The following is a 22,765-nucleotide window of genomic DNA, read 5'->3' as shown; positions in this document are numbered from 1 at the left end:
TCAGTAGAAAGATCATTGGTACCGATTTCGAGGATAACTATATCCGGGAGTAAGCGAGAAACAATAACAAGATCGCAAGACCAAAGCTTAGGGACATTGTAGCCGCCATGCCCAGACAAGCTAACACGTGCACGGCTTGCAAGATTAAAATCAACGAAAGAGTGACCCCAAACCAAAACCCGGGGCAAGTCGGAAGACATTACGGCGGAGAAAAGACAAGGAAAACAAAATATGTTACCTTTCAACGTCCTTTCGCATTAAAGTAGCGAAAAACTTTCGACGTCCTTTCACACTGAAGTAGCGAGGCAGAATGAGACATAACTCCGGGTCCCCACGCGATTTACAATGCGCTCTATAGGGGGTACAAAGGAATGCCCCCAACCACTCAACCTGTCCTGAATCGATAATTACTCATTTTTGTCTAAAATTCATATTAATTGAATGAATAACACAACTTCTCGGGTAAGGACATAAAAACTCTATTTGTAAACAAATATTTCATATAAAGAAAGATGGAAGTAACCTACATATATCAAGAGCACTTAAAGTACTTTTGCCAAGGGAGTACATTTCAAAAGAAAGATCAAGAGAACACTGGATAGGAAAATCGCTCATTCAAGCTTGGAAACAAGTTGATATCAGTCATGATGTTATCAGATTCCGAGATATAGCAATCAAGGACAAAGACAGAGTTGATTTTGTGCATATTTTATCAATACAATCAAGTGAAGGGAAAGAACTGATGAGCACAAACTCGAAACTAAAGGAGCTGTTAGAGGTCGGCCATATGTTGAGGTCAGCGATAATAGGTATGATGTGCCTTACAAACCTTTATTAACCAAGTGGATTCCCCTTAAAAAAAGTTCTTTGTGAAATTGAGATGGTTAAAAATGCAGATGGCACATGTTCATTATCAGAGAAAAGCAGGAACCAACTACGAGAAACGGACTCTGTATCAAAATTGCATGGTGTTGGTGAATGTGATGCCTCTAACAATGAGTATTATGAGGTGGAAAAGGTGCTGGAAGTAAGGCTTAACAAGGACTTTCACACTGAGGAATATAAAGTCAGATTTAAAGGTTACACATCTGAAGATGACATGTGGCTTCCAAGCTCTGCTTTAAAAGAACCTGTTACCTTCCAAAGTGTGTCTAAAAGGGGACGAGTCTGAAAGCATACAATGAAAGATGCCCAGACAAGCACACAAACAGGCACCAAGAGGAAGCATTTCAGAGACATCAGTGAAGGTAATTTTTTATCATGTATTTATTAGCCCAAGATGCCGACTGATTGATGCCAAGCCTGAATTTTTTCATGACTTTGTTTTCTCAACTGAAAAATGTGAATTATTACGCCCAATACTCTTATTATCATCAGACATCATCATCATCATCATCATTATTAGTGTATACCACACAAGTGACTGGGCTTTTGGCGTGCCGTGATTGGCTAACTCAGATGTAATTACATATAGACAAGTACTATTCACCTCTGAGCAGGCAAAGAGAAACAAACTGGTTTCCCCTTTTGCTCTATTATACGCTGCCATATGCTAAAATGAAAAAAAATTATTCCCCTAACTGTCAATGAAATTGGTGGATATTCACCTTCACTTTGGTGAATAATTGTTCATTAATAAGTATCACTAATTGTTAACAGTCTTAATGCAATTGATCGAATATTTAACTAAGTTAACAATAATGGGCCTAGGGTTTGCATTTGAGTTATATGGACCACCTATTTTCTTTCATTGGGTCAGCGTTCATAATAACAAATTCCTCACTTGTTATGAGCACTTTTGGTAGGAAACCTTCCAAAGTTTTTTCCCCCTTCCTCTCTTTCCCCTATCCTTTCTTTAACTGATCCTATCAGTCTTCAGAGTGCCTAGAATGGGGGCCCATGAGTTGCAAAGAACAATTTTGTTGCTTTTCACGGTTCAAACATTATTCATGTTCACATGCAAGAATGTTTTTAAGGGAGAAGTAGGTTACATTAATTTAGTAGGTTATATCAATATACACATAAGCTTTCTAGTGCCATTAAAATTGCTAGGATTTGGTCAAATAACTGGATCCTAAGGTCACCCCCAACTAAAACGGTCTTTTATCACTGTTTTATTTTCTTTCTTTTATCTTTCAGGAAACAACGGCGGAGAACCAAAGAATAAAAAAAAGAAAGAAATGGAATCCTGTCAAGGTTATCAGCTGAAACAATTTGTTGATATTATTGTTAATTTGATAAGATAGTTGATTTAAGACAAACAAATTATTTTCAGTATTTATTGGTTGATGTTTTGTAAAATACATCTTAACTGATCTTAAGTGTAGACATGTCCAAAAAAAAAGGAACAAATATTATTATTCTGAGCAGATTTATATTTCACAACTGAAGTGCAGTTTTTTAAAGAATAAACTGTTTACCTAGCAAACGGAATAAGCATGTCTGTAAATCAGGGTAAACTGCTCCTATGGTTCACGCATTGTTAATAATTTGCTATCAATTTGCACAAAGCAAAATGTAATTGAACGGCAACTCTGTCTGAATACATGCATAGTCCTGGCTTTATGTGGACATATGCTCTTTAGTCAAGTACCTTAGAGATGGTTAACAAATTTGTTCAGCTAGTTACCTGTTTTAGCGTTATGTCCTAATTTGGCCCTTTGCCCTCCAGGTGACAAGAAAGATAGCCAGAGAAATCTAAAGAGGAAAAGGGCACAGCAAGGATCATCCAAAGGTGATTAATTATTAATAGTCCAAGGTTAAAACATAGCTTCTGCAATGTGCATGCATATGTGACCTTAAAGAAGGGCCTTTAATCAAAGGGGATTATCACTAATTAGATGACATCAAATAAGGATTATTGACCAAACATGAGGTCAAGATGGCTGGATATTGGCCAAGCTCTTATTTATTTATTTATTTATTTATTTATTTATTTATTTATCTATTTATTCATTTATTTATTTATTTATTTATTTATTTATTTATTTATTTATTTATTTATATAAATTTTTTTTTCGTTTTTTTTCGTCTTGGTCCATAAATACTCAAAAAGAAAAAAAAGAACAAGGCCAATATCCAGCCATCTTGACCGAACAAGTTTGGTCAATATTATATGTCTTTATTACAAATTATGTTCACCAAAACAAAACAGAACTTGAAACTGTTATGCTCGGACAGAAATTCTTCAAAGCCAGCTGATGTAAGATAAAATTTCAGTGCATTTTTGGATTAGCTTGTAATCATGGAAAATTGGCTCAAGGGCAAATCAAATGAAAGAGTAAGACCACCACTCCCTCCCTCCCCCCCCCCCCCCCCTCCCCATTTCAATAATGGAGAAATGGCGCGTTTTGCTTTGCGCGCGAATTCATCACTGATTTCAGGGTCGGGAGGGTTGAATTTTTCATCTTAATCTGTCCAAGATTGTAGCTTTATAATGGCTTAAAGGGAGTATGCAATTAGCGAGTACAAAACATTAGGATTTTCGCAAATGCGGGACTATTTTGATAGAATCCGGCAAACTCACCATTTTCATCCGATCGCGTGGTGGAGTAAACAGTAAACATTTTTACACAGTTTTTGGCCTCCGATCAATAATTCTTGAATGAAACAGTACATTTTTAAAATATATGCAGACATAAGCCGAAAAATAGAGCGGCTAAATCAGAAAACTGGGGTACTTTGAAAAAACTTTGAAAAAATTTTGCTGTTTACAACAAGCATGCAAGGCGCGGCTAAATTGAGAACGTGAGCTTCGTCGGCGAACTTGAGAAAAACACTTTTCTGTCCAATCAGTTAATGCAACTGTCACTACGCTGTGATTTAAATACAGGCATTGCAAACCTAGAAAATTAATCAAAATACTACTCAACTTAGACTGTAACCCTGGCACTAACACACAGAGCAACTCACCGATTCAACGTACGTCACATACATTGTAGCTGAAACACGATTTTCACTTCTAGGATGATTCCATTCTCCTTCCTTTCTTTCCATTAGACAAATGTTTAGAGTTTACCGAACATTTTAGTGAGCGTTTTCCCCCAGAACACTACGAGAAAAACGAAGAAAAGATTGAATTGCTACTGGATTAAACTTTCGATGCCAAGTGGACGGGTAACGGGTAATCCCGCTCGGGTATAGCCAATGACAAATCAGGACTCATCTTATCCGCTCGCGGTGCCAGCCATACACTGTAAAATTAGTATTAGACCAGCAAAGTATACAGAGTTGGAAAATGTTGGGTGAATGGTGTGAGCAACACCAGGAAATGAACATCATTTTGCCGCTTGTCACTCTGCGTTTTACCTGTAATGTCAGTTTCTGAACAGCACCAAAAACCGGAATCCGGAATCAATAATCGCGGTAATCACAATACGGAAACTAAATATTTACTGCTAGCTCAAAAGTTGAATGTTTAGTTGGAATGAAGCGTCCTTGTCAAACGCAAAGTTTATATTCGGTTTCGATTCGTGACACCAGAGATAAGTTCTAATTCACTCATTATTTTCCGTTAATGTAAAATAATTGTTCTTACGGTTAAAAAAAAATTTCAAAATGATCGCCCACGCAGTGGAGAAAATCGATTTGATAGCCTATATCTTGCTTTTAAAACTATATTATGTTTCCTTGTGACCGCTAATATCACCTGCAATAAAATTTACACGGTTTCACTTTGCTTGGCCAGTAGATCGGATTATCTGTTTTCATTTTGCAACTTGTTTAATTACGCAGCAATACACCAATGACAAACATCTCACGGCAACATAACAAACGAATTATTCAGTATTTGTGGGTAAATGATATAGGATATATAAATAAATTACGGCCCGGAGTAATATCACAAAATCCACCAAATGATCCTCAATAGCGCTTCTAGGTTCCGATCTGTTGACTTACGTGGAACTTTCCCTCTCTTTACCTGTAGTTTCCCTTCGCAACCTGCCGAAAAATTTAACAGACTTTTTCAAAAAAATTTGAAACAAAACAAGAAGAAAGTGTGTAATCAGATAACTTACCGCTTCTTAGTATATTAGAGAGTCCGTCATCTATACGGTTGATACGGCCTGAAGCAATACACGTTTTGTCGGTCGGCATTAGGTAACATAGGGTGAAGCGGTCCCGACTGATCGGAATTTTCCGATCGTCCTTGTGACGTCATCGTCCGACTGCTTTCACGAAATAAACAAGTCAAACAAATATGGCGCTGAAGTGCGTTATTATCCTTTGCATTGTGTGATAAATTTGCCGGCGGCCAGCTCTGTTGGAACATCTATACCTCAGTTTACACACTGAAGGACTGACAAAGCAGATTTTTTCGAGGAGTGGATGAATGTTTACATGCCTTTACCATTTTATCTTTGCCCACCGCTTCACTCGATGTTACTTCTTTGTACTGTTGCAGAGGACACTACATAACATAGGGTGAGGAGGATCCGAGCCCTACTGGATCCAGTCTTCGTTTGGTAAAGTATTGCTCATTAATTTTTTTGTAAATTCAGAGACTCAAAAGCAGTTCTTTCGATGAATACATGAATTTTCAACAACCTATGTTGAAGTGTATGAAAATATATTTATTTATATTTTTTTTAATGGGGAGGACTTCTTTGTAAAAGCCCGAAAGGTTTGCTTTAGTCCTCCTCCCTGTTGTAATGTTAATAGTAACTATTGGACAATATTTTGCTATCTTTAATCATGGGAAATAAAACAATAACCACAATCATGCGTGAAAGCTTTGAGGATTTATCTACAGGCTATATTTCACTAAAACAGCTATAGCTATAATGCGCCGATCAACTCGAAACTTCAACATCCCCCCCCCCCCCCCCGGGCAAACCCCGGGCATTTGAACTTTTGAAGATTGGATCGTTCAAATTCCCGCCCCCTAGGGCAAAAATGGTGTTCAAATGCCCTACATTATCTTCGGATTCGTCTGTCAAATGCCCGTCCTAAAGAACAATCGTTGTCGGCTCCTGTCATGAGTTACTACAAAAACCACAACTTTAACATTGAAACTCATGATTGGAAATTGAATTTATTAAGTCGGACAATGTCAATCAGCAAGTGTAAACTGTTCTAACTCCGAAACACGGCAAAGGTTGTTTAACGAGAAATACATAATAACATATTTAAAATGAGTTAGCCGGCTACGTAGACTGTTCGAGTGGCAGGGTATTCTACAGTTTAAACCAAAGCGGCAGTTTTTCATTCGACAATATTTTTCTTTTCTTTAACTGTTCACTGCTGTTTCATGGCTATTCTAAAAACCTCTGCAGACACAAATGCATAGAAATACATATTAATTAGTTAGCCGGCTACGTAGAATGTTGTTCGAGTGGCAGGATATTCTGCAATTTAAGGCAAAGCGGTTTTTCATTCGACAGTGTTTATTTCTTTTACTACTCACTGCGGGACAAAGCCGCAGCTTGACTCCTTGTATAAATAATCTACATCGTTTACATACGATCTATGAAGATAATTAATATTTAAGCACTCTCACTTTTGAAGACCTTTTTTGGTAAGCTTTCATTGTAATGCTGTATCTCTTCTAGCTGTTAGCGACTTCGGCGACCTCCCAAAAAAGCGATTTGAAACCTGACACTTCCGGTTCAATTTTCCCCACCCCACCCAGGCAAGGTCAAATTCCCCACCCCCGGGAAGGCCTTACCCGTCAAATTCCCCACTCCCGGGCACAGAAAATAGTCAAATGCCCGGGGTTTGCCCGGGGGGGGGGTATGTTGAAGTTTCGATTTGATCGGCGCATAAGTGCTTGAAAACTTGCTTTACCAGGAACTACAAAATTTTAAAACTTTCCCCATTTCCCCCATAGCCTACCTTACTTGGTTCTTGTTGCCATGAAGTGGACTACAATACATGTAAGTTAATTTAGTAACATTGTTTTGGTAATTGAAAGCATTTAGTATTTAACATATGTGGCTAGTTTAAAAATTTAAACTTTTTACAGTATTTGATAACATCATAGGGGTAATGTAACAAAAGTATAATTTCATACATGTATTTACTGAACAGATGAGAAATCATGCTAAATGTGCACCCAAAACAAATCAGTAATGACTGGCGTCTAATTGCTCCATACAGTATCACTTATTATGCTTGATCAAAAATAAGGTAAATTAGAGTGAAATACATGTAGGATGACATGACATGTCATAATATCTTTCTTGCAAGTAAGACCCTAAGAAAATTATATAGAGAATATTACCGGTACATGTATTTAATGTTGATATTGGATCTTGTTGATAATATTGATAATATTTTATTGCTTTATAGTTGGTGCAATATTATAAATCTTGGTATAACGAAATACCCCAATTTGCATGCATGATCATACTGTGGTATAAAATGATTTGGACTTTTCAAGCATTGTCATTCCAGTGAGAAACTCTATTGATCAAGTGAAGTTTGTAACAGTACTGTTGTCCTTTGATGTTATCTTAAGTCTTGTTACAATGAAATGCAGTGGTGTTAAAGCCCTTCTAATGTCTTGACATGTCTGTGATTAATGATAGAAAATATCAGAGTTAAGCGGCAATACCACTACATTCTTATTTGTATTTGTATATCGTGTACAGAATTTAAAAAAATTATATTCCAACGTTATATTAGGACACATATTACCCAGGTATTCGTTAAATTTCATGACATTGAAATTGTTTCAATATTGTAACCTTTAGGGACAATAAAAATGGCTTAATTAAATTACTGAATATATACTCGTTACTGTTATTATTATTATTATTATTATTATTATTATTATTATTATTATTATTATTATTATTATTATTAAAAAAAATATTATTATTATTATTATTCTTGTTGTTGTTGTTGTTGATTGCTAGCTTTTCTTCCCTTCAGCACCAAGGCCAAACCATGGTACTCGATCAGGTACTAAAGAATTCACTTAATTGAAAGAACCTTCCTAAGAAGCCATTCCCAGAAGAGGATTTATTTTGAAGCTCAGTGATGTTGATTGAGCCTGGGATCCTCTGAATGTACTTATCCAGCCCTTTTTGATGATGTCAAGTGCTCCTACAGAGTTTAAAAGTGTCGACGGGCCTGCACGACTCCTGCAGTTCGCTAAAAGATTGGTCTTAAAGCCTTTAAAGCTTATCTCTGCTTAACGAGACGTTAATCTTGATCATGAAGGGAAAAACTCAAATATACTGAATGGAGATTTTCTTTATGATCATTCTGAGCCGTTAGGAGAAGTTCTTCATATGCCATTGGATATGCTAGCTCTGTGGCATTTGTTTAGGTTCACCGGCTCAGGTTAACTGCAAGATATCAGACAGCGCTTAATAAATGCTATCTATGAAGACATGGGATCCGTGTATTTCTTAACTGACTCGTGATTTCATGCTTATCTGCAGTGAGATTGCAGGCTGTTCGTTTATCACGTATATGAGAGTCTAATAGATCCGTGTCTTTAGGAGACAGCGCTAAATATATGTCATCTATGAAGACATAGGATCCGTGGAATGCGTTACTCGTGATATCATTTTGATGCTATTAACCTGCGGTGAGATTGCAGGGTGTCCGCCGTTCGTTTATCACGTATATGAGAGTCTATCAGATCCACGTCTTTACAAAGTTGATTATTGCTGTCTCTCGCTTTCGAAAGCTTTGGCCTCTAGCAGTTGTTTTTCAGCTCTGTTGCTCAGTTCATGACTGAAAGACAAGTATGTTGTTCTTAGAGCTGACATGTATCTCCACTGTTTTGTGCATTAGCTCGCATCCGGCAGATATTCAAAGCTAAGACAGTCAGTAACTGTCATGGGAATCAGAGTTTAAAAGTGTTGACGGGCCTGCACGACTCCTGCAGTTCGCTAAAAGATTGGTCTTAAAGCCTTTATAGCGTATCTCTGCTTAATGAGATGTTAATCTTGATCATGAAGGGAAAAACTCAAATATACTGAATGGAGATTTTCTTTATGATCATTCTGAGCCATTAGGAGAAGTTCTTCATATGCCATTGGATATGCTAGCTCTGTGGCATTTGTTTAGGTTCACCGGCTCGGATTAATAGCAGTGAATAAAATACTGTGTATGTACACTCACCTCTTCTCTTTGCTGTTGCTTCTTCCTTTTGAGAGCAGCATTTCTATCCTTTCCATGCTGGCAGTCCAAGATCTTGTAGTCCAGGATGTAAAAGGGTACTCCAGTGAATTCTATTTTTTTACCATGGACCTCCTTTGGCTCCTCCCAATAAAGTCTGTGATTTCCTTTCCTGTAATCTAGGCACAGTGTTATAGTTTGAAAATCAATCGACCACATTGCAAGCATTGATGTCTTTATATTGGTGCCTGTTTTTATTTAAAAAAATTGTTTGAATTTTGGACATGATACCAAGACCAGAAAGGGCATGCATGTGATCATGAAAGACTACAAACTGCAATTTAATAGGAATTATGTCTCTGGTGTGTACCCAGCAAAAAATAGCATCTATGGTGACATTTGCATTTACAACTATGCAATTGTTGTATCCAGACTTCTGAAATAATCCAACCACATTAACAATTTGAGTAAACCTAATCAGAAGTTTTCCTCTTTTTTTTTTCAACCATTTGATCCTTTCATCAGCCTCTCCAGGGCATGGCAATGGGAAGGGGGGGGGGGGGGGCTGGGGTGGATTTGTTGTAAGGGGCATTCTCCTGGGATTGAATCTGTAAAGTCACCAAAGATTCTAATAACAAAAGAGCACTGTCCAGAGTGAAGTTCCTAATTTTCACTAACACTTTATTCATCTAATTGAAGTTTTGTGTATGTGAGGAACTCCATAATTCAAAAAAAGGATCACAACATGTTAAGTTAAAGGAAGGATTGTGTTGTTATTGTTGTAAGAAGTGTCTCAGTGTCATCCTGTGGATTCTAAATCCATTGATTTTCTTTTTTAATTATTATTATTCCAAAGGTTAGATCCCCACATTTGCAGCAATTGACAGGACTCAGCAGAACTGTATTATGGGGGCAAAAGTTAACCAAAAATTAATAAATATTAACTCACCATGACTTCCAAAGTTACCAGTACCCTTGTAACAGGAAAACTTTACAGTATTTTTCGTTTCAAAGCTTGAAATTAGCTTTGCGACCTGATCCATAGAAGAAACGTAGCAGGTTCTTTCGGGAATTTGTTCGCAAGGAGCACAGTCATCATAATTTTCTTCCATTATCAAGACGCGAGCTACGCAAAGGTAAATTACAACTCAAATCTCCCGCCAGATTTTCTCGGGTTCCCGCTAATATAGGCAGTTCAGCGGAAGAAGGGAGTTAAAAATTAACAGCCAAAAGCAAGCCCAAGTAGGGGAAGGGATGGTAATTGCTACTCTTCCCAAATATCGGTCAAAGAACACAAAAAAGGCGCACGCGTTGTGTTTGACATAATCCCGCTTTATTTGACCTGCAACGAAAAATCACTTGTTGTTTATGATTTATTTCTGCAAATGCCACTACACGTCACCCTCACCCTATTATGTAGTGCAAAAACAGTACAAAGAAGTATTAAACATCGAGTTAAGTAGGCTTTTATTTTCGTGAAAGATGTAAACAGTTTTATCAGGTGTTGAAAATTCATATAACAGCATATGTTCATGTATTCATCGAAAGAACTGCTTTTGAGTCAAATAATTAATGAGCAATACTTTTCCAAACGAAGACTGGATCCAGTTGGGCTCGGATCCTCCTCACCCTATGTTATGCAGTGTCCTCTGCAACAGTACAAAGAAGTAACATCGAGTGAAGCGGTGGGCAAAGATAAAATGGTAAAGGCATGTAAACATTCATCCACTCCTCGAAAAAATCTGCTTTGTCAGTCCTTCAGTGTGTAAACTGAGGAATAGTTGTCCCAACAGAGCTGGCCGCCGGCAAATTTATCACACAATGCAAAGGATAATAAAGCACTTCAGCGCCATATTTGTTTATTTCGTGAAAGCAGTCGGACGATGACGTCACAAGGACGATCGGAAAATTCCGATCAGTCGGGACCGCTTCACCCTATGTTACCTAATGCCGACCCGTTTTGTCTCTTACGTTGTCTTCCCCTGTCCCATAAGGCATTGCGTCCTTTTTTTTTTACCACGAGTCATATATTTCACCATTAAATATTTCTCTCTCCGTCAAAAGAAACTTATTACCGGATTCCAGGTTCCTATTTTTGGTGCTGCCCCTGCAGTTTTTTACTGTTCCTGATTTCAAAGTTCTTGTTGTCCTATCTAATGTCACACTGATGTCAACTGTCAAGCTTCCAGCGCACTGACGAAGCCTAGACGGCCTTTAAAGAACTAATTGTAATCTTGCACTTTTTTAATTTTCTAGTATAATTTATTCCTTTTTTTTATTTATACAAAAGGTACAAAAACGAAAAGACAGAAAAGGTCATCTGGTGGAAACCAGTTCCGAAAGCAGCTCTCAAAAAGGGAAGGTATTCCTTCGTTTCCACCATCGACGTCATCTGAGGACGAAGAAAGGTCCATTGTTACAACTAATAAGCAGCTGAAACAGTTGGTATGCCGTGCGTCTGGCCACCAGGGAGAAAGTACCCCTTTTCTTTATCACTACCCAGGCCAACAGTGTGGTGGAATAGCATTGACTGCTCTCCTCTACAGCACCATACATTCAATCAACAGTTGGAAAGTGTCAGACTTGGACAAATTGTTGGTAGTGGGAGACAGACTTCACTTTTTTCAAGTTTGTTGTCTGAGATTCAAAATTGGCAGCACTCAAAAGTTAACCGTGGACGAGCTGCCAACGAAGCTGGTGGCTTTCAATTATGAATTCCATCTTGAGACAGACGTTGTTGTTGGTACCACAAGTCGAGAAGCGAAACGAAACGAAAATGGCTCACTCGTGCTGGAGACGGTCCTGGATGACTGCGTCCAGAACAATTCCTTTGGGATTGTTCTTCGATTCCAATATTACTGTGTTGCTTGTGTTAACAGTTTTAGTGAATGGTTTCTTTTTGATTCGCATGCAAGGAGCAGTAACGGTATGGTTTGCGGAAATGGGAAAGCCATCCTATTAAACTTTCCTAATTCTGCAGCACTTGCATCACACATAAGTGAATTCCAAAGTAACACGGCTGATACATCATTTGAAGCATTGGTGTTGAGGAAGATGTCCAGGAAAACCACCAGCAGCCAAGATGAAATGCGCGTCACATTTGTACCTTCTGTCGTGCTTGTTAGGTACACTTCTAAGTTTGGATATGTCGAACTTGACAGTGGCAATCTCCAAAACTTAGAACATGGTTACCTAATTGATGACAACCTAATGGACTTTGTATTGTTGTCCAAAGCTGAGGAAAAGAGTGCCGACTTTCCCGATAATTCCGTTTACATTTTTAGCTCTTGCTTTTACAAAAAGCTCACAGACTTTGATCCTAATGGGATCAGAAACTGGACCAAACGTGTAAATATATTCCACAAGGATTTTGTTGTTATTCCAGTTTGTACGGGATGTCACTGTTTATTGTTGATCGTAAAAATGAACAACGGAACCGATGTCTCCGTGCTGCTATTTGACTCGGCAAATCAATCATCAAAAAGGTCAGGCTTGACACGGCATCCATCTGTTGAGCGCATGGTTAAAAATTACCTACAAGATGAATGGGCTGCAAAATCAAAACACCAGCCGAAGTCAAGAAAAATTACATTTGATGAAGTGCAGTACCCTAATTGCCCCCAGCAGCCAAATTCAACGGACTGTGGTGTTTACGCTATGAAGGTTTTTGTGGAATTTTTGAAAGATCTTCCGTCAAAGCAGTGCCCCCATTAGACACCGAAGTTCGGTCATGATGCAGTTATGCAACTGCGCACTGACATTATGTTCCGAATACAAGAACTTGCTTCGCAGGATAAACTTACAGGCAGTCAATAATGATAGGTTAATCATAATTAAATAAAAAATAGGGACCTTCAGATTTGAATGAGTACGAGATTGAGTACGATTACAACTTTTCAAAACTAGTTTGCGTGGTTTAGATAACCGCTTGTCACACCAATCTTGTTTCTTGGGTCTTCTTATTTGCTAGTAAACAACGTGAAGAGGGGAGAGGAACGGTTTAGGGAGGAGGGAGAGACGGCCAAAAAAGATAGGGAGGAGGGAGAAAGGAAGCAAAAAAATAGGGAGACGGGAGAACCAGCATAAAAGGGGAGGACGGAGAATCTTCTTTAAATAAATGTGGCATGAATGTTTAAGGCCTTAGTAGCTCTTAATTCAAGGACCTTACTGACTCATTTACTCAACTGCAAGTTAAAATGTATGTAAGACTTCTCGCATGTAGTCTCAACAATTTCTTGCCCTTCCCTTGTGAGTCTTGTAAGATCATCATTTGTTCACCGTACCCAGTCTTGGCCGAGCGGTAACGACAGCACTCGGATCTGTCTGATTTCCGGGCTTTTGTGACTTCTTTTGTTTGGTGTCGGTTTTGGCGAATCTGAAGTTTTCGGAGTTTTTGAGTATCACGGTGAGTGTATGTTATTTTTATGTGAAAGCCGTTTACGGTGTTACTGAAGATTGATTTAAAATTGAATCACAAAAGTCTCCTTAAACGGCTGCACACCTCACTTTCTACGGAAAGAGGCCATCCTTCACAATCATTCCTCAAAACCTTAACACAGTAGCAACTGATGAGATTCACTGACAGAATCGAAACTGCAGTCTTGCTTGATAGTTACTATGGAGGAAAATAACATTATGAATGAAGAAGGACCACTCACTGCATCCACATCAGTGCTTCCAAAAGACATTACCGCAATCAAACTTCGCAGAATTCAACGACTTGAATCGCGGAAAAGCACTGATGCAAAACAAACTACGAGTAAGGCACTCTATGCGGTCCATCTGAACCGAAACTAAATGAACATATGGAAAAAATTTCAAACATCCAAATCACTTTCCTTTACACATGTGTACACAAGGGCGAAAGATTAAAAAAAAAGGAATCAATTTTTGACGTGCGCACGCACTTCAAACCGACAGAAACTTTCCAGTACAGTCTTTGTGAAAAGCGAAGCCTTAAGACTTCTAAAAAAACACTTCAAAAAGAACATTTGAAGAAAATATTACTCTTTTTAATCAGAGACTACGCTACAGAGGTTACCCCGATAACCTTACAGATAAAACTCTCTCAGAAGTCATTTCCACCGAAAGAATGCCGGCCCTACAAAACAAACAAAAAAGGCGCAAAAACATTTTGCCCTTTGTTACAGAATATCGCCCTTCTGTGCCTAATCTAAAAACCATTCAGATGAGTAAATGGCACTTGATAGAAAGACAAAATCTTCTAAGAGAGATCTACAAAGACTTACTTTCGTACAGAAAACGGAGATCTTAGAAAGACGTACTCGTGAGAGCAAATTAGCTTTGAAGATCATATTCTTCCTATCTCGACCAATAGGAGCCGTGTTTGGCCTGTAATCATTATTTTACCATCTTTACACGATAGTAATATGTTGTAAACATGAAAGCTTCAAGCTTACGTGACAAAACCGAAAGGTAGTATGGGAAGAACAAGATATAACGACATAACAAACGTGTTTCGTATGTTTTCCTTCTTTTTAAGACGTGTGGAAACGAGGCACTGCGGTTAAGTAGCAAATAAAATAAGCCTCTTAAAAGACTTATCAGGGAGAAAGGTGAAAAATCAGGGAGGAGGGAGAAACGGCGGAAAAAATTAGGGAGGAGGGAGAAAAATAGGGAAAAAAATAGGGAGAAAAGAAATTTAACTGCCCGTTCCTCTCCCCTCCGTGAAGGAGCGAGAGTTCTGGGGATGTGACTGATTTGAAATTTAAAAGTTGCATTGAATCTTGTACTCGTACTCTGATCTGAAGGGGCCTACTAGCCTGCAATGCAGGCGTATTTTTGGAGCGGGAGCGCTGAATAATCCTTCGTTGCTGTCATCTTGGGCGAGGAAGCGCGAGAGGGCTGGAGCGAGTCAAAAGTGACCCTAAGGGAGAGGACGACTGGCGAACTAAATTTATTATTCAGCGCTCGCCCATGAAAAACGCCTGCACTGCAGGCTAGGGGCCTACTAAATCGTTGAAGGGGCTATGTCACGCAATGTGCGGGTAATAATCGCAAGGTGTCAATATAATGGAATAAAACATCACAATAACCAATTTAAACTATAGAGTAACATCAAAGAAATACAACAAAGCCAAGAGCAGGAAAGAGTTATATGGCCAAAAACTGATTGCTTGTAGGTAACACTCAATGAAATGGCGGTCCGACTTTGTTCAAGATACGTAAAATTCGCCTGGATAATTATTTGTATTCCTCAGATTCATTCTTGTCATGTACAATGATTGTACTGGTCAAGGAATTCAACATTACCATTTTCGCCATTATTAGTTTGTGGTCAATTAAAAATTTATTCGAAGCTCCCAAACTACCGTGACACAGCCCCTTTAATTTTATGTTACTTAAGCACAGGATGTCGCTTCAAAGGTCGTGTGAAGAAATTGCTGATTGAATGGAATACTCGCGCGATCCAATTCTTTTGTTTATGTTGGTGTTACTATCAAAAGCTAGCCATTTTGTGATTACATTTCAAAATGCATGTTTCAATGATATTATTTAAGTAGGGAGTAAGGGCACCTAATCTCAAAATATGTCTTGAGATAAATCAAAATCTGCTCAGGTTGCAAAGATATACTTCTTTTTTTTTTGGTACATTCACTTTTACCCTACCTGCCCTCGTTTGGTCGGTCATGAGTCAAATGATTACCAGTGCTTAATAGGTGAAGTAAAGTGGATTTTCCAGGAAGGAACGAAACGTGAACGAAAAAAGGTTCTAAAACGAATCAGGAATGTGCATAGAATTACCCTAGCCAAAAGCAGTTTTTGAGATTTAAGCACTTTGTGGTTATAAGCTTCAAGCAGTCATGGAAAGACTGCAAGGTAATAATTATGGGTGGCTGCAAAACATTCTACTATTTCGCGGCTGTCAGAAGTTTGACCGCGCCTATGAATTATCCACCTGTTGGTCAAACCTGTTAGGAATGACTTAGTGATGGATAGGAATCATCTGCTTCGCAGTGTTAATCATCATTTGATTTTCAGTAATTTCTCTGAAATAAGTTTTCTAACTTGTAAATAGAGTACTGTATCATGCACATCCAACCGCGTATTTTAATTTTTGTTTGGCTGCTTCAACCAAGTAGATAAAATGGTGATTGCAAAAAAAATAAGCATTTAACAAGAAAACCAACATCTGCAACATTCTTATAGGATATTCATTTCTAAGCTTTTGAAATTTAGCATAAGTTTTTAGAAGGAAAGGTGCTTTTGAATCAGAATCTCACCTTGCATTCTTGTCATTTAAGATGGAAGGTTTCATATAACAACGTCCATCGAAATAGCAGTATGGAGATCTTTATCACACTGGTGTTAAATTTAATGTAAAAAAAAAACAAAGAAAAAAAAAAGAATTTCGGAGAGTAAAAATGGGAACGAATTTGCAACCCTGAAAAGATCATTTTTATGACAAGAGTATTCTATGACTAGAGCATTTTTCATGTTTATCAGGTTTATCTTCTTAAACATCAGTTAGGTTTTGCGTTAAAATAAAGTTCAACGTCCGGAGTTTGTGGCACAGATATGGTCCTTCATTGTTTAAGAGACGCTTTTAAAAGGGAGGAAAAAATTCCTCACCATATACCATTTGACTTGTAGACTTGGAACATCTTTTTTGTTTCTTAATCTGACTGAAATGACTTGTAATAGTCGTTTTTCAAATTGTTGTTTACTGTTATACTCATTTGACACAAATACTTTAAAGTGGCAAACAGTGTGTATAACTGGGGAGTATATTTTGCTGAGAAAATAAAACTCTTTGTAATTAACAACTGTTTATGATTGCACTGTAACATTATACTCGGAATCTAAGCTTATTACAGTGCAGCAAACTCAACCAGGGCCACCGATAAAACCGACACTTTGAAATTTAAATAAATGTTCTCGTTTTTGATTGGTTTACAAACTACCAAAACCAAAGACTCCTTTGTTGTAAACGTGACCTGTGATTGGGTGGCCCCGGTTGAGTTCGTTGCACTGTCAACCTCGAATTCCAAGGAACGAAATACTAGTAGCGGCAGCTGGAAAAGTTGTTCATCGGCTACCTAAGCTGAACAACCTGGGGAGCTCGGGGGTCACGTATAAAATAAATAATTAAAATAATTCACTTTCTTAAGGGTCAATGTATTTAGCACATAGCACTAATTGGGGACATTTTTGAAGTCGGAAAAAAAAGCAAAATCTATAAAACAAATTACAGCATTTTACAGCTTTTTTACCCAATGACCCGGCCTGTGAATGGCTGCAAGGCTGCCGGTGACCTTGTACTGATACAGATATCATTTTTGTTGTGACATTTACTAGCAAAGAGGTTTTTATTAAAACAAGGTCACCAGCTGCCTCGCTTCCAACCATTAGCCAGGTAATACAGCCACAGCTGTAAAATGGTCTATTCGTCAGTCTAGAAGAAGTACTTCATCTTTTTAAAGGTAGTTGGTTGGATCTGTTTGGGGGTGACCTGGGTCACATGATAGGGCACAACTTAAAAATAGGGTGACGTCACCTATTTTGGGAAGCAGTAGAAACCTGGAAAAAAAATAACAATATATTTCTTTCCGAAAAAGGCCATATACATTTTATAATAAATGCATTGGTTCAAAAGTTTATAACGTTTTGAAGGATTTTTAATAACCCATGGTGTGAGAACACTTTTATTACGTCCTGTCCATTGCAAAAAACAAAGCGCTGTAAAATCACCTAAAAATTTAAAGTTCGTGCTTTGTGAGTGTGGTAGACGGGTTAAAAATGGCGTAGTGTTCGCTTCCCTCACCATAACCTGCCGTGAGGTACCCTAATTAACAATCCCTTGTGAGGAAGCGGAAGACAGGATGCTAGACGCTAGGTTTTTAAAGTTAAAGTGAAAGTATTAAGACCCAACACTTGCTTGCTACGTTTTTACAAGGAAACAGATGCCTTGTCGCTGGCACCGGCTTTGCCTAAAATCTCTAGACGAAAGACGCAGAAAATTTTAGAGAGCTAATCTTGCCCTTAAAAGTTAGGAAATGCTAGCTCTAAACTGTTCATAATTACAGAAAGTTCCAGTGTCTCGAAAATCGTAGGCGAAGTAAGGGGAAAGTTTCCGAAAATCATAGATATTTGAAACAGCCACAGCCGGACATATCGGAAATTTTAGCTGTTCTCGAGCCATCGAAAATTCTAGCCAACCTTTTAACCTTACAAAAATCGAACTTATATTTACAAAAGGAAATAAAGATTATATAAAGTGAAGAACGAACAGCGGATGATCCAAATTCGGGCGCGATTTCAACAGATTGTTCCACCACAAGGTCGCATCGGATTTAGTGTCGACCCGTACAATTCATTTTTGAGACGGTCTGCTCGCGCATGCGCTTGACCGTGAACTAATCACAAGTGTGTTTTTCCCCCTAGCTTCTCATACTTTTGATCATTGCCTGATCATTTTGTTGAAATAAACAACGAGGTATTTCTCTATTCATTTTGTGAGTTTTAGCATGTACCTCAAGACGTACCACTTGGAAGACAGCTGTTCATGTTATATGTAGATGCAACTCATTAAGACAGTCAGATGTGAGCGCTAGCCGAAAGGGGTCTGCCTAATACGGTCTAGGGGCCGGCTTATCCCTCCCTCTTTGTCGGACTGAGCACAAGACCATCTCCGCTGGCATAAGAGACCTGCGGTGTCAGAGGTTTCTTTTGTCAGGACTGTTGTATTATTTCAGAATAAAAAGTAGAGAGATTAAAACATGACGTTTCGGCGACAACATGTAACATGATGATCACATTAACAGGATGATTACATTGACTTTCAGGCCTTCTTTGCGAAGAGAAATAAGCGCGCGGTCAGTGGATCAGCGATTCAGGCGATCGACAGAACGGTATCAGTTGTGACTTTGCTGGGGAGCGAATGGACCTGACAGGAAAACAACTTAAAGGTCTCAGTAAGTCTTGAACAATCATGTTTTATTTTATGTTGTTTCTTTCAATTTCACTGTCGTGTTTGCTTTAGATCGAGAACGAAATATTTTCGAATTAGCGATGTCATTGATTATTCTAGCTGTGAAGTTGTTCGTTTCAAGAACCATCGCTTAACTTATGTTGTTATTTTCGCACTTCTTTGTGAGAAAACTTCCTTTCAGTTAAATACCGTAAGGTTACCTAGCTAATCAACACAATTAGACTTTCCGCGAATGCCTTAAGGTGGAGTTCCACTGTCGCGTAAATTTTACCTGTGTACAGACGTGAATTAAGCTGGCTTTACGTACGTAAATAGAATAAGACGCGATGTATGAGCGGCGTGCATAAACGTAAAAAGTTGAACAGCATTCAACTTTTTACGTTTACGCACGCGACTCATACATAATCGCTTCTTATTTTATTTACGTACGTAAAGCCAGCTCAATGCACGTCTGTACGCACGTAAAATTTACGCGACAGTGGAAATCCACCTTTAAGAAGTTGAACAGCACTCAACTTTTTGCTCATACATCGCTTCTTATTCTATTTACGTACGTAAAAACCAGCTAAATTCATTTCTGTACGCACGTGAAATTTACGCGACAGTGGAAATCCACCTAGTCTGACGATGATATAGAATTATATCGAAATATAACTGAAACAAACCACCGTTTCCTTGCATTTATTGCCTAAATATTAGTCAAAATGCACTTATTCGGTTTAACTTTCGTTCTATTTCTCCTGAAATTATCAGCCGGTAATGGTTTCTGGAAATCCACCTTTAGTTACTTTCTAGAATAGGCCTTGTCACGGTTTTCGACGCCATTTTGACGGGTAAGCAAACGGGCTTGAAATAACAATGTTTGTATGGAAATCCGATGTCAATTAATTTCCATAAAACATCGCTTCTGAATAATTCATGAATTGGAAACTTTTGGCACTAGAAAAAGGATTTTAAGAAAAAAATTGGACGGATGTAACCGTGACGGAAAGCGTCCAGTCGTGTTTTGATCTTTCCATACATTTCCCTGTATTTTTTCCCGCGAACTATTTTTAGTAGCAGCTACGTTAGCTTTTATGCACAAGCTGTTTACTACTTCACCGTGTTCTGACCTGTATTTTGTACAACCTGTTTTAAGCGGTCACTTAGCCATTCCCCGGCCGAGGGTGACCGCTTAATACACAAAAAGTTGCTTCTAAGATGTTTACGGTCTTTTTATGGAGTTAACATCTTGTTTAGCTTGAAGCAAATATTGTCTCTCATTTTAAAACACAGTCTATGCACTGCTGCAAACAAAGGGAGAAAACTGACTGAGCCTCCACAGTTCAAACGCACTATATCAGTGGAGCGAAGCATTTGCAAAAACACAGTCGTTATTTAAATACAATTCAAGCCTTTTCAGTATTACTGTGACACGTTGCATAGCTCTATAACACGCTACAACGATTATTAGAGAACTAAAAAACCGAATAGCCGTGCCAAGAAACACAACTTCTTGTGACAAACACTAATATGCGGGCCCGGCATTGCAGCAATTACAGAATGAAGCTCATTGCACGATACAAGCAATGATTAATTCCTGTCCTAACATTACACAAATCTCAACAAGAAAGGCAGTTAAAACTATCAAGCACTTAAAAGAGCCAAGCCAAACCCAGCTGAAATGCCCTATGTGGTATAAAAAAAACGTCGTTGAACACACGGAATAAGAGGTCATATTCAAAACGAAGAGAATTCAAAAGAGGAAACTGAAAAGTCATTAGGTGAAAATGACCTGTCGGATGATGAACATATGATGGTTAAATCCAAACCCGCTACAAATACTTGCGAGCAGCGCAGGCTTTTAAAACCAATTTATCCCTTAAAAAAAGCTACTTGTATAAGCTAGATTTAAAAAGGCTAAAACACGCGCCAGAAAGTGACGTAGGCTTGTCAGTCTTTATTTACACACCGAATTCTAAACCATAGGCAGCCCAAACTGACAAAATCATTATTTTCATAAGAAAACTGGTTATTGGTACTGGCTTTTGCTTCAAAAGATTTTCCAAAATAGTCATTTGGAATTCACATTGAAGGAATATTTTTTCAGTCAATTAGTCGATTTTCTTGTGATCAGTGTGATGTTAGAAACAAATTGAGTTTTCCTGGAGGGGGCAGCTGCCCCCTCTGCCCCCGCGCTATGTACGGCCCTGTAAAATCTCCACAGTACTTTTTATAAGAAAAGTAACGGGACAAGATAGGAGAATTTTTTCTTTGATATTAGAGGTCCTGTATTAAGCAGTCAACCTGTATTAAGCGGTATTAGCTAAGCAGTACTAGCTAACCTTCATGAATGGCTCAATGTAAATAAGCTCAGCCTGAATATTGCCAAAACGGAATTAATGTTAATAGGCTCACGGCAGAGAGTGGCTAGTACTACAAGTGGCCTTTCACTTACTGTACAAATTGAAGGTCACGAAATTGATAGAGTGCCCCACACCAAATCCTTAGGACTTTACATCGATCAAAAGGTGCACTTAAAAAACTGAGGCCGTTCATTTGCGACGATACAGCAATATTACTATATAGAGCCCTTATTGAACCATATTTTGATTATTACTGTCCTGTGTGGGACGGTCTCAGGAACGAATTAGCTGACAAATTACAAAAACTACAAAATCGCACCATTCAGGTCATAACAAAGTCAGATTACTATTCTAGCGCTACCGCCCTACGCGGTAAGCCGGGATGGGATAATCTCTGTACCAGAAGGAAGAGGCAAAAATTGAAAATCATGTTTAAAACTTGAAATGATCAGTCTCCGGAATACCTGAAAGGCCTATTTAAGCCCTTCAGCACGGACTATGGACTTAGAAATAGTGACAACAAATGGGCTCTGCCTACTTTTAAGGACGGCACCTCCTAATGCTGAGGTACTTTTGCGGAGGGGTACACTTGCCAAGCTCTACTTTTTTCCAGGTATTCCATCCGCCTCACTCACAATTTTCACAATAAATGACTGACTGCAACTCATGGATTCGAACTGCGGCGTTTTAAGCTTCCTTGCTTGCACATTATTTTAACTAATAATTAATTTAATTCTATATATCACCACCACAGCATTGTAAGAATCAACCATGTACGTTGAAAAAAAGCACAAAAAAAAGATTGATATTATCACGGATGGAACGTGTTCCGGTGCACCTTGGATCGGTACAAATTTTGTATCCGGCGATCGACCGGCCTAGATCGGAACCAAAACGTAAACGTTTCGTCAAACATTTACGTGAAAACCCAGTGATAAGCTGAAGGGATCCAAAATCGTACGCAGTGCCCCTAGAGTAGGAACAAAACTTGCGCGGAAGTTGGTGCAGCAGGCGAAGAGAAGGGATTCCAAACTGGAGTAAGTTTATATGGGTATGTGCTGCTGTGAAGGGTGTGGTTTTCAAGCAGTTTAGTTCTGGATAGGGGTGAAAGTATAGAGGGTAGAGAGTCTTAGACTAGAATAGGGTATCATTTTCCAGGAAGCTGATCAATTCCTTGACGAATTTAGTCTAGACAAGGTTTGCCGGGAATTGACACTTCTAAATCGTGTCAGTCTAGTTGTTGTTGAACACGAAGATTTTGTTTTGGCTTGACTGCGATAGTGACCGAGTTTCTGGAAAAAAGTGAGTGGGATAGAGAAGGGAGTTTTGGTCTTTACTCTAGTATAGGTTTGTAAACGGCAGCTGAACTTGGTCTGGTTTAGGGTAAGGGTTT

At 38.5% G+C, this 22,765-nt stretch overlaps 2 protein-coding genes and 1 long non-coding RNA gene across 3 annotated transcripts; all 3 read left to right on the top strand.

Annotated features, from left to right (window-relative positions):
- Window positions 1-880: 880 nt before the first annotated feature.
- On the top strand, window positions 881-1,171 carry LOC146472161 (M-phase phosphoprotein 8-like). Its single transcript, XM_085119897.1, has one exon. The coding sequence runs from the start codon at window positions 881-883 to the stop codon at window positions 1,169-1,171; it is 291 nt and encodes a 96-aa protein (XP_084976023.1).
- Window positions 1,109-13,029, top strand: LOC146472159 (uncharacterized). Its single transcript, XM_085119894.1, has 4 exons — window positions 1,109-1,247; window positions 2,140-2,196; window positions 2,672-2,734; window positions 11,366-13,029. Exons 1-4 carry the CDS (start codon window positions 1,181-1,183, stop codon window positions 12,787-12,789), a joined length of 1,611 nt encoding a protein of 536 aa, XP_084976020.1. The 5' UTR covers window positions 1,109-1,180; the 3' UTR covers window positions 12,790-13,029.
- LOC146472160 (uncharacterized) lies at window positions 5,207-9,457 on the top strand. Its single transcript, XR_014866652.1, has 3 exons — window positions 5,207-5,465; window positions 6,830-6,875; window positions 7,876-9,457. It is a non-coding gene; the product is annotated as an uncharacterized LOC146472160 (long non-coding RNA).
- Window positions 13,030-22,765: the final 9,736 nt, after the last annotated feature.

This window comes from Pavona decussata, unplaced genomic scaffold, assembly GCF_977016875.1.
Source record: "Pavona decussata unplaced genomic scaffold, jaPavDecu1.1 SCAFFOLD_101, whole genome shotgun sequence".
In the NCBI taxonomy this organism is placed as follows: domain Eukaryota; kingdom Metazoa; phylum Cnidaria; class Anthozoa; order Scleractinia; family Agariciidae; genus Pavona; species Pavona decussata.
The sequence above is the reverse complement of the archived record's forward strand: the minus strand, read 5'-3'. Positions and strand labels throughout refer to the sequence as shown.